Source organism: Brassica oleracea, chromosome C9, assembly GCF_000695525.1.
Source record: "Brassica oleracea var. oleracea cultivar TO1000 chromosome C9, BOL, whole genome shotgun sequence".
In the NCBI taxonomy this organism is placed as follows: domain Eukaryota; kingdom Viridiplantae; phylum Streptophyta; class Magnoliopsida; order Brassicales; family Brassicaceae; genus Brassica; species Brassica oleracea.
In genome coordinates, this window is record NC_027756.1 from 32,675,361 (window position 1) to 32,686,431 (window position 11,071).

The 11,071-nt window shown below is 40.6% G+C and overlaps 2 protein-coding genes and 1 pseudogene across 2 annotated transcripts; 1 reads left to right on the forward strand and 2 right to left on the reverse strand.

Moving 5' to 3' along the window:
• Nucleotides 1–1,840: 1,840 nt before the first annotated feature.
• Nucleotides 1,841–4,149, forward strand: LOC106313123 (protein FRIGIDA-like). The gene is made up of 3 exons (XM_013750865.1): nucleotides 1,841–2,839; nucleotides 3,121–3,293; nucleotides 3,383–4,149. The coding sequence occupies exons 1-3, from the start codon at nucleotides 1,912–1,914 to the stop codon at nucleotides 4,037–4,039; spliced, it is 1,758 nt and encodes a 585-aa protein (XP_013606319.1). The 5' UTR covers nucleotides 1,841–1,911; the 3' UTR covers nucleotides 4,040–4,149.
• A 1,464-nt stretch (nucleotides 4,150–5,613) lies between these two features.
• On the reverse strand, nucleotides 5,614–10,129 carry LOC106314805 (superoxide dismutase [Fe] 2, chloroplastic-like). Its single transcript, XM_013752627.1, has 7 exons — nucleotides 8,599–10,129; nucleotides 8,477–8,505; nucleotides 8,245–8,313; nucleotides 7,974–8,162; nucleotides 5,933–6,104; nucleotides 5,730–5,848; nucleotides 5,614–5,646 (listed from the first exon to the last, which is right to left on the reverse strand). The coding sequence occupies exons 1-7, from the start codon at nucleotides 8,663–8,665 to the stop codon at nucleotides 5,614–5,616; spliced, it is 678 nt and encodes a 225-aa protein (XP_013608081.1). The 5' UTR covers nucleotides 8,666–10,129.
• Nucleotides 9,451–11,071, reverse strand: part of LOC106314806 — a 6,201-nt pseudogene continuing 4,580 nt past the window's right edge.

Sequence of the window (11,071 nt, forward strand, 5' to 3'; positions counted from 1 at the left end):
CAGAAAGGAAAAAAGGTAAACCGCCTTAGAAGAAGTATATAAGGAGACCGAGGCTGAAGGGGGAGGGGGACACAAGAATTATTACTCAGAGCAAAAAACTTAGAGCATTTAGGCAATTTTCCATTTTTTTATCGAGCTGCGACTCACCTAGGTTTTCAAGTTTTAGGTTGCTAGAACAAGGAATCTCGCCGACAGCTCTCATGGCCGAAGGCTCTTACCTTGTTGTTACGCTCAAACGCGGATTTGGAATAAAAACCTTTCTTGCTCTCTTTTCGATTGCATATATTTATTTCCCATCTATACTTTCGTGTTCTGATTGATTGGCGTGTGGTTTAGCAGATATCTGGGATTTCTGGGAAATTTAGGGTTTCTTATCTTTCCTAATTTAAACGGAAATCGACAGTGCGAATTTCGGTTCCCACAAACTTATATTTTTACGAAGGAACTTTCACAAAATCCATAAAAACTCAACAACTTAGGAAACAACTCTTCGGGAAATTGAACAAAAACATACAAAACTATCAACGGAAAACGGCAAAGACAGACAATATATAAGTATCCTTTCTTATCGACACAGTATATTCTAACTAACAAAGAGTATAAATGATCAATCGATTCTCTCACATCATATTTTGACGCAGATTGGTTGGTTTGGCTTATCAGAAAACCACTCATGTAAACTACAGTAGACATATGGCCAAACCAACCAAGGGTATCAAGATCCAGCTGTGAAGCAGAGTACAAGGATGGATGTCACTAACACAGTTTTGTTGGATACGCAACTTAATGCTAGAGCTCATCTCATATCACAATAGCTTCTCTGGCGTATTGACACAACATCAGTTTTGTTTTACATTGCTACAAATGATTAAAGCATCAAAGGACCAAACATGCCGTGTTTGACTTTCGAGCGAAGATTGCTATTTTTTAAGTCAAGACCTGCCCCGCATGACCCGCCAACCCACGGATCGTATCTATTTTTATCTCTATTATTTTTACTCAAAATTCTGACTCGCATAACCCGCGAAAGATAAATTGTACACCCGCACCCGCCCCGCTGAGATTTGCGGGTAACCTGCAGGACCCGCGGATAATATTAAATTTAATAAATAATTATTTTTATTATATATTAATTACTTTTTTATAATAAAAATAATATAAATTATACATTTATAATTTAAATTATATAATTTTCATTATTTTATATAATTTTTTACAGTTTTTTACTTATTTTTAAAAAAAATATTTAAAAAATATTTTTTTTATTTTGCGGGTCGGCGGGTATCCGCGACTTAAATTCAGGTGATCCGCACCCGCCCAGCTTACGACTCAATCCGCACCCGCACCTGCATGTCGAAATTTGTGAATCGGTCGAATCGCACCCACCCCGCTTAAAATCGATTCAACCCACATCTGCATGTCGAAATTTGTGAATCGGTCGCCCTGCACCCGCGGCGGGTCAAACAGGGCGGGGCGGGCCCGCGGATAATGACCCAAAATTCCCATCTCTAACTTCTACGAACCTTGTGGAAACACCCTAGCCTACTATCTTGTGGAAGCACCCTAGCCTATTACCTTGTGAAAGCACCCTAGCATACTGGTTAAGGTTTAAAGACTTTTACTTCCAAACTATAGAAGAAAGGCTTACAAAGAATCTACAACATAGTGCAAGTAAATCTGGTCAGGAATGGATCTTCATAAGATGGCTCAGATGATGCAGTTAGGTGTAGATCTTCATAAGACACGTCGTATTGTCGGTTATCGAATCGTCTAGGTAATCTTTCCCATAAATGTAATCTCATAATAAATCAGCCTTAACAAAAAAAAAAAAAACCATATCTCTCCTGACATCTTAACAAAACTAGGGATTTATAAACACATCTACCTTTCTTCTTCTTCTCCGCAATTCCCATGGCCTTCCGTAATGATTCTCTGATCCCTGCCCGTGATCCATCCACGAGGGAGAATAAACCATCATCGCCGACCATACAACGGGGAACCGTGCCTACAAACACGGAAATCACGATCGAACAATCTAACCATCCGCAATTTTTGAAATCGATCGACGATTTAACTGCGTTTGCAGCTGCGATGGACGCCTTCAAACGCCACTACGACGACTTGCAAAACCACATGGATTACATCAAGAACGCCATTGGCTCCAGTCTCAAATTCAAAGGCATCATCGCCGAGTCTCCCTCCTCCCGATCGCAGTCTCCACGGAACGATGCTTCCGGAGAAACAGCCACCGCGGTTGCCGCCACACAATCGCCGCCAAAGGAGACTTCTGAGACAGTACCGGAGATTTCGGATAAGGTGGAGCGATTGTGCGAGTTGATGTGCAGCAAAGGCCTGCGTAGATACATGTACTCGAATATCTCTGACCGAGCTAAGCTGATTGAAGAGCTTCCTGCAGCTCTGAAGCTAGCCAAGGAGCCAGCTAAGTTCGTGTTGGAATGCATTGGCAAGTTTTTCTTACAAGGGCGCAAAGCTTATGCGAGTGATTCCCATATGATCCCTGCGAGGCAGGTTTCGCTTCTTATTCTCGAGTGTTATCTTCTAATGCTTGATCCTAGCGAAGAGAAGAAGCCCATTGATGGTTCTATCAAGGATGAAGCCGAGGCGGCTGCTGTTGCGTGGAAGAAAAGGATGATGAACGAAGGTAGGTTAGCTGCGGCAGAGGCAATGGACGCAAGGGGTTTGCTTCTGCTAATTGCTTGTTTTGGGATTCCTTCGAGCTTTAAGAGTATGGATTTGTTTGATCTGGTACGGAAGAGTGGTACTGCTGAGATTGCTGCTGCTCTAAAACGGTCACCTTTCCTTGTCCCTATGATGTCAGGTATCATCTTCTTTCTTGAGTCGATGAGTTTCCATTACAAAGGTGGTTTCTTTTGTTGCAGAATGGGTCAGGATTAAGTTCCCATCTTTATTTTTTGTTCCTTATAAGATCTTAAGAGTAGAATCATCTGCAGTTAACAATGAAAGAAAATGGCATTTTAGAGTGCAATTGCCTTGGAAGTAGATCATATGACTGTTCTGTTGCATGCTAATTAAGCATTGAGTAATGTTCGATGAAAGGGTTTAGTAACTGGTCCTAACACATTATTCTATCGGTCGTAGGTATAGTTGATTTAAGTATCAAGCGTGGAAAGCATATTGAAGCACTTGGGATGATTTATACCTTTGGGATAGAGGATAGGTTTTCGGCTTCTTCGCTTCTAACTTCATTCCTAAGGATGAGCAAGGAGTCATTTGAGAGGGCAAAACAGAAAGCTCAAGCACCGATAGCATTTGTATGGCCCTTCTTAGCTACCTTCATTGACTCTCTTTTTTTTTTTCTTTTCTGATTCTTACCATTGTTTGCCTTTTGTTCTCTTAACAGAAAGAGGCCAACCAAAAGTTTTTAGCTGCCTTGTTATCAGTGATGAAGTGTTTGGAGGCTCACAACTTAGACCCAGAGAAAGAAGTACAAGGATGGCAGATCAAAGAGCAAATGATTAAGTTGGAGAAAGACATTCTTCAACTCGACAAACAGATGCAAGGGGAAGCAAGATCCATCAGTTTAATGGAGGAAACAGCATTGACGAAGAGATTGTATAACCAACAGATGAAACGTCCAAGGTTGTCAGACATGGAAATGCCACCAGCAGCTTCCTCATCTTATTCTTCTACCTACCCTGCCCGAAGCTTCCCTAGTCACAGAGACGATGAAATATCAGCTCTTGTCAGTAGTTACCTCGAGCCTTCACCAGGTTTTCCTCATCGGTCAAGTCTCAGGAGTTCCCCTGAATATTTAGCTCCACCTAGTGGTTTAGGAAGAAGTGTACCTGCATATGAGCATCTGCCTCCAACTTCTTACCTTCCCCTTCCAAGACGGCACTCTCCGGTTCACGGACAGAGACTTCCTGGAGAGTACTCTCCTCCTATTCATGGGCAAGAACAAATATCATATGGTCGTCTACAAAGGGTTTACAGACATTCACCATCTGTAGAAAGATACTTGGCTTTGCCCAATCACAGGTCTCCTCGTAACTCATAAAAACACCACATCGGAGGAATGTAAATATTGTAACAAAGGTTTTTGTTTTTCCAACAACAAGTCTCAAACAATTATTTAAAGATTTAAGGGTCAATAAGCAAAAGTTTATACTGCGGTCCTGTTCGTTTAGACACTTGGGGTATGAATGGTGATCAGGGAACGACGAGGAATAATGCATTCTCTAACGTTCCTAAAAAAAATTACCATTCACAAGGAATAATAATTTCCTCTCATTCCCTTTCATTCCCTTTTTTGTAGAGAATTAAAGAACAAAATTATTTCTTGTCAAATTTGATAAGGAATAACCATTCCTTTTCATTTCTGGTATTTTATTCCCGTACATTTCTTTTTTATTCGTTCTTCTTGTTTCCCAGATGGTCACCAGTCGGACCCTAGAAGTGCAACTCATCTGGATGGATCATCCAGATGACTTTAAAAAATTTAGACTTAATTTTAAAGTTCATTCAGCTGATCCAATTTGGACCATTTTGATGGAGATGGTTCATTCAATTTGGTATAATATCTATTATGTCCTGATGTAATTCACAAATTACAAACATAAACATAATATCATTTTGTCACACACAAAAACTGACAAAACCACAAAAACGCATTTTTCCGCGAAAACCTAAAATCAAAATTTTCACGCCAAAACCCTAAAAATGCATTTCCGCATAAAATTGCAAAAAACGTGTTTTCCCGCCAAAATTGCAAAAAACGTGTTTTCTTGCCAAAATTGCAAAAACATGTTTTCCCGTAAAAACGTGTTTTCATGCCAAAATCACAAAAACGCGTTTTCACGCCAAAACCCTAAAACGCATTTTTCCGCCAAAACACAAAAACACATTTTCTCACCAAAACCACAAAACGTGTTTTCCCGCCGGAACTTGTTTTCCCGCCGGAACGTGTTTTCCCGCCAAAACCGAAAAATGCATTTTCTCATCAAAATGCATTTCCCGCCAAAACTGCAAAATGCATATTCTCGTGAAAACTGCAAAACGTGTTTTCCCGCCAAAACGCATTTTCCCACGAAAACCGCAAAAACGTGTTTTCCCGCCAAAAAACGCATTTTCCCGCGAAAACCGCAAAAACATATTTTCCCGCCAAAACGCATTTTCCGCGAAATCCGAAAAAACGTGTTTTCATGCCAAAACTACAAAAACGCGTTTTCACGTCAAAAACGCAAAAACGCGTTTTCCCGCCAAAACCGAAAAAACGTGTTTTCCCGCCAAAACAGAAAATCTCATTTTCCCGTCAAAACCACAAAACGTGTTTTCCCGCCAAAAATAAAAATTGTATTTTTCCGCCAAAACCGAAAAATGCGTTTCCCGCCAAAACCAAAAAACGCGTTTTCTCGCCAAAATAAAAAAAAATCTCGTTTTCCCGCCAAAACCGCAAAAAATGCATTTTCTCGTCAAAACCAAAAAATCTCATTTTCCCATCAAAATCGCAAAAATCTCGTTTTCCCGTCCAAATCGAAAAATCTCATTTTCCGTCATAACCGAAAAATTTCCTTTTCCGCCGAAACCAATCTTTCTAGTTGAAATTAACAGAGATAAATCAATAGCTTATATTTATACCTCCCATGTATCAATGGTGAGAAGTGGCTGCACATAAAAAGATGGACAAAAAAGTGTGACATCAGATCCACAGCAAACAACAAAGATTCATCTATGTTTTAGACACTTACAGAATAATCGCATACGAGCGGATTTACTGCATTGGGAGTTTTTACTATTACAAGCGTCTTGTCTTCCTCCTTTGGAAGTGGATTTATGGCATTTGCAACATCCAGTCTATTCGCCTTGTCTGCATCAGTTGAAATATGTTTTGGGATTAGCAAATTATCTATTTTCGTGGAGAAGCAAAAGCCAAGTAAAAAAAAACACTCACATGCAAGCCAAGTCCAACCGGAACCAAAGTTGGAGGCTGCAGCTGCCTTGAACCTTTCTAAAAGGTCATTGAAAGAACCAAAATCTCTCTCTATCAGTCTGAGGAGATATCCACTTGGCTTTCCTCCACCTCCAGGTTGAATAGACTCCGAGAAGAACTCGTGGTTCCATGCCTGCAAATCCCATCATATAACCCAATTCACATCCAACCTTGAGAAAGGAACTAGAGAAGCAATATTTGGCATTTACCTATTGTTTGACCCAAAAACGGTGTATTTGCTGGTGATGTTTGTTGGAATCATACAATAAAAAATCTAAGGATAATTATTAGATTCTTGAGGTTTATGAGAAATATTCGTAGAATCAATATGAGAAAAAGAACATCTAAAGACTTTATTGATCAAAGATTGCATTACAAGAATGATTTCTAGTGTAAAGTGAATCAAAGAATGTATAAAATCCTTATAGGATGTGTTCTAGACCTAGATGGAAAAAAGAGTCCATTCTAATAAGGAAGTATCTCCTTATCTATAGAAGAAAAATATCTAGGGTTTCCTAACAAAGTGGGCCTAATTCATTGTCTTAATGGGCCTTGAGGGAGGATGTAAATCCACCCCCAACAGTAAGCCCCCCCAAGTTAGTAGAGAGAAATGAAACCGATCTCTGTGAATTTTACGAATAGAGTTTATGAGACAATGAACTAGGCACATACCCATGACGTAGACGATTGTCATGAACGGGCCGTCATGGTTAGGTTGCCATAGATGAATTGTCATAGACAGACCGCCTCGGGCGAGCTGTCATCGACATACTTCTGATTCCGATCAGACTTCTTACTCCGGGATGGTTGCGCGAACGATCTGTGAGGACAGTGTTCTGAACCACCGGAGCAAGTAGCCATGGATGAAGCGTCAATCGACAAGCTGCCAAAGACAAGTCGCCATAGACATCATCATGAACGTACCGCCATGAGCGAACCATCACAATCAAATCGCCACAGGTAGACGTGTCTTCGCGGTATCACGTCATGCTCGAGTCTTGCAAGCAATCCGAGTGACTACGAGAGAGCGATCCGTGACGAGTAACCGCAAGAGAGCGATCAGTGCCGAGTAACTGCAAGAGAGTGAGTCGAGTGACCGCGAGAGATCGATCCGAGCGACTGCGAGAGAACGATCTGCGTCAAGTAGCTGCGAGAGAGCTATCCATGACGAGTAACCGCAATATAGCGATATGTGCCGAGTAACTGCAAGAGAGCGAGTCGAGCGACCGCGAGAACCGCGAGAGATCGATCCGAGCGACTGCGAGAGAACGATCTGCGCCGAGTAACTGCGAGAGAGCTATCCATGACGAGTAACAGCAAGAGAGCGAGTCGAGTGACCGCGAGAGATCGATCCGAGCGACTGCGAGAGAACGATCTGCGCCGAGTAACTGCAAGAGAGCTATCCATGACGAGTAACAGCAAGAGAGCGAGTCGAGTGACCGCGAGAGATCGATCCGAGCGACTGCGAGAGAATGATCTGCGCTGAATAACTGCGAGAGAGCTATCCGAGTGAATGCGAGAAAGCGATCAACGCCGAGAAACGAGTAACCGCGAGAGAGAGATCTGGATTCTCCCAAGTTTGATATGCTTTGAAGATATTTCTCCTTGTTCCCCCTCCTTCTAGCGCCAACTTTTTGACCCAAAAACGGTGTATTTCCTGGTGATGTTTGTTGGAATCATACAATAAAGAATCTAAGGATAAGTATTAGATTCTTGAGGTTTAGGAGAAATCTTCATAGAATCAATATGAGAAAAAAAAACATCCAAAAGCTTTATTGATCAAAGATTGCATTACAAAAATGATTTCTAGTGTAAAGTGAATCAAAGAATGTATAAAATCCTTATAGGATGTGTTCTAGATCTAGGTCGAAAAAAAAATCCATTCTAATAAGGAGATACCTCATTATTTATAGAAAAAATATACCTAGGGTTTCTTAACAAAGTGGGTATAATTCATTGTCTTAATGGGTCTTGAGGGAGGATGTAAATCCACCCCCAACACCTGTGCGACGTTGTTGAAGGCAGGAAGCATATTGCCTCTATTGTATGAAAGAAGCACAACCTCTTCCAGCGACAATCCATCAAGATCCGTGCCTACGATTTGCTTGTTCAGGTTCTCTACATAAGTTTTGTGATGCTTGCCCCAGTGATAATCCAAAGTTTCCTGGCTCATATGCGGTTCCAGAGCATCCTACCAACCATTGAGTCAAAACACGCCAAATTTCAAATCTTAAAAGTTGGGTCTTTTTGACTCTACTCCTTTCCAATTGTACAAGAGGATATGGAGGAGGCTTAAGCTCAAACCCAGCTGTTATAAAAGCCACTTTTCTCGAGAACCGTTTCTGCGCGAATCAAAAGAATGTGTTATTGAGTTGTTTAGATATCAAAGCTTTGGAAACAAAAACAAGTTCAAGTTTTCGTTGAAGCATTTCATCAAACACTAATATGCACACTTACTCTCCGTATAGGGTTTATCAGTTGATTGGGAGAAAAAGGAAGTTTTACCTTTTCGTTTCGTTTCCATTGCATTCGCCCTGTAACTTCACCAACAATAAACCCTTGTCAAAACTTAAGCGCTTCGTAGTCAGCTAGACAGAGACAGAAAAGAGTGATAGAGAAATATAGACCTTGACAAGGAAGCAGAGAGCACGACGATAGAGACCAGAAAGGGGCTGTAACTGCAGCCGTCATCATCTTTCCTTTCCTGCGTTACTGTTAGTGTCTGCAACGAATATACAGAGACACGACACTCTCTCTCTCTATTGCTAAATAAGAGAGTCTTCTTATCTCAAGCACTATTATGCTACATATTACACAATGCCCATAATAAGTTCGTTCTTTTCAATTTTCCCTAACAAAATTTACACTAATCACTAGGCACAAATACTTGTTTGCCTTACATCTTTTTTTTTTAAATACAGATTATTATTTATCATCCCAAATGGGCATAAGTAATGAATATAAACTGAGATTCGGATAAAATCCGTACGACCTAAAACTATCCCCGTTACACTTTCGAATGATACACAGTCGGATTACTTCGTTAAACTCCAGACCCGACTCTAGGAAGGATACACAGACAAAGCCGCTTATCATAACCCCGGACCCGACATCAGTGATCACCGGCTGGTTCCAGTTAATCGGGGCGGGAGAACAAGTCTCCACTTCCTCCTCCCTGATTGACACATTACGACCATGAAGTCCAGAGAGACTACAACACAACATCACGATCTAAGCTTTTTTTTTTTTTTTTTTGAAACACCATCACGATCTAAGCTTATCACAACCTAAACACAAGAAAAAAAAACATACAACTACACAACCAAACATGAAATTAAATAACGCGGGACTGGAAGAGGCTGCAACACACACCAACTAGAACAAAACATGCAACGAAAACGGTTAGAAACACACCCACTAGAGCAGCCAAATGACTAAGACCCTTGCGCTGGGATGATGTGCTTCAAAGCAAAATGCCTTCAAGACCAGTCCATCGCTAGAAGGACCAAGAACCCGCCGGAGCCATAGACGACTTGCCGCCTCCGCCGAGCTACAACTTGCACGCGCCACCACCAAGAAGATGAGACCGACACGCGACGACCTAACCTCCTTGTACGCGTCGGTGAGATACACCGAAAACCTCCTGGATTACGAAGAGGTGAGCTTTCGCCGCAAGACACCAAGCGAGCAGAAAACCTACGCGCCACCACCCCACTTTTCCTGAACGGATCGAAAAAGTTTATACCAGTGAAGCACAAATCTGGGAAGAAGAGGCCCATTGACGAAGCCACGCGCCACCGTTCCTTGAGACACGCCGAAGATCTAAGGGAGAAAAGGAAACTCCGATGAACCATAATCCCTAAAAACCGACCCCCTGAGCTGAACCACCCTTGTGCGCCTCACCGGACCTCCAAGCAGCTGGCGAACTCCACAAGCAGCGAGGCCTCACCGATGATGAGAAGCCGGCAAAAGATCAGAACTCCAAGTATATCGACCGAAGGGAGAGAGCAACATCAGGAGGCAAAAATGAAAACGAGGACGAGTAAGGAGGAGCACGCATCCGACGTCGCCTCCGATGTCGGAGCAAACGGATAACGAGAGACATGAGGTTTTTTTAAAGAGAGGTTTTCAAGTTGAAAAGTTGTGTTTGCTTTATATCTCTTACTAGTATCCGGGTATACTTTTTGGTTGCTTTTAAATTATTTAAAAAATAAAATTGTAATGTTTTAAATCAAAATTGAATTTATTTTAAACAAAATTTGCTGAAGCTAGGTAACACCTAGAAATATCGTATTTGCTATATTCAGTTTTATTTGTATTTGTTTTGTAAATAGTTCTTCTTTAAAATAAATTTATTGGAATTAATATTAAAAAACATAAAACTAACATATATACAAAATAGTCAATATAATAGACTTATTTTTCAAGCAAAAAATTTGTAAGAATATGCTATGTTACATTAAAAAAAGAATTTGCTAAATAGTCAAACTATAACAAACAAATTTGTAAATACCTAAATTGCATCATCATAGTTATTGATATTTTTTTTCCTCAGTTAGACTCGCATCATTAGCCGTGAGATTTGATTTCAAAGCTACAAAAACAAAATAGAAATTATTAAAGTGTAACTAAAGTCTAAAGATAGAAGATACCACTTGTTTACGGTTCTGCTTGTGTTTTATGTTTGTTGGGCTCTTTCGTTTGACTTTTTCTTCTTTCCTTTTCATATCTGTTTATATTGGATGAAATAAATGTAAGTAGTTTCACAAAGATAAGACATATAAAAGAGTTGAGATGATTATGGTTACCTTCGTTGCTGATAGAGCTTTAACTTTCAATTTTCATTCTTTTATAACTTTTTCTTTTTGGTAAACGGCAGTCTCCTACACTTTATTTCAAAATAAATCAACAACTACAGACAAACCCGCCGAGTTCTAGACATCTCATTACAATCCTCCAACAAAACAGGAGCAACATGCCCTGGAGCCGACTCAAAATAGTGTAAACCAAAAGGTAAAGAAAATGCATAGTTAGCTAATCCATCTGCTAGACGATTAGCCTCCCTATACACGTGAGAAATTTTGACTAACCAGTCTCTTG

Excerpts from the sequence above, each read along its gene's own strand:
- LOC106313123 (XM_013750865.1), top strand. The coding sequence starts at position 1,912 with ATGGCCTTCCGTAATGATTCTCTGATCCCTGCCCGTGATCCATCCACG. Across the intron at positions 2,840-3,120 it reads CCTTGTCCCTATGATGTCAG|GTATAGTTGATTTAAGTATC; the intron begins GTATCATCTTCT and ends TATCGGTCGTAG. Across the intron at positions 3,294-3,382 it reads CTCAAGCACCGATAGCATTT|AAAGAGGCCAACCAAAAGTT; the intron begins GTATGGCCCTTC and ends TTCTCTTAACAG.
- LOC106314805 (XM_013752627.1), bottom strand. The coding sequence starts at position 8,665 with ATGATGACGGCTGCAGTTACAGCCCCTTTCTGGTCTCTATCGTCGTGC. Across the intron at positions 8,163-8,244 it reads AGCCTCCTCCATATCCTCTT|GATGCTCTGGAACCGCATAT; the intron begins GTACAATTGGAA and ends AATGGTTGGTAG. Across the intron at positions 5,647-5,729 it reads CGCTCGTATGCGATTATTCT|CCACTTCTCACCATTGATAC; the intron begins GTAAGTGTCTAA and ends TTTTATGTGCAG.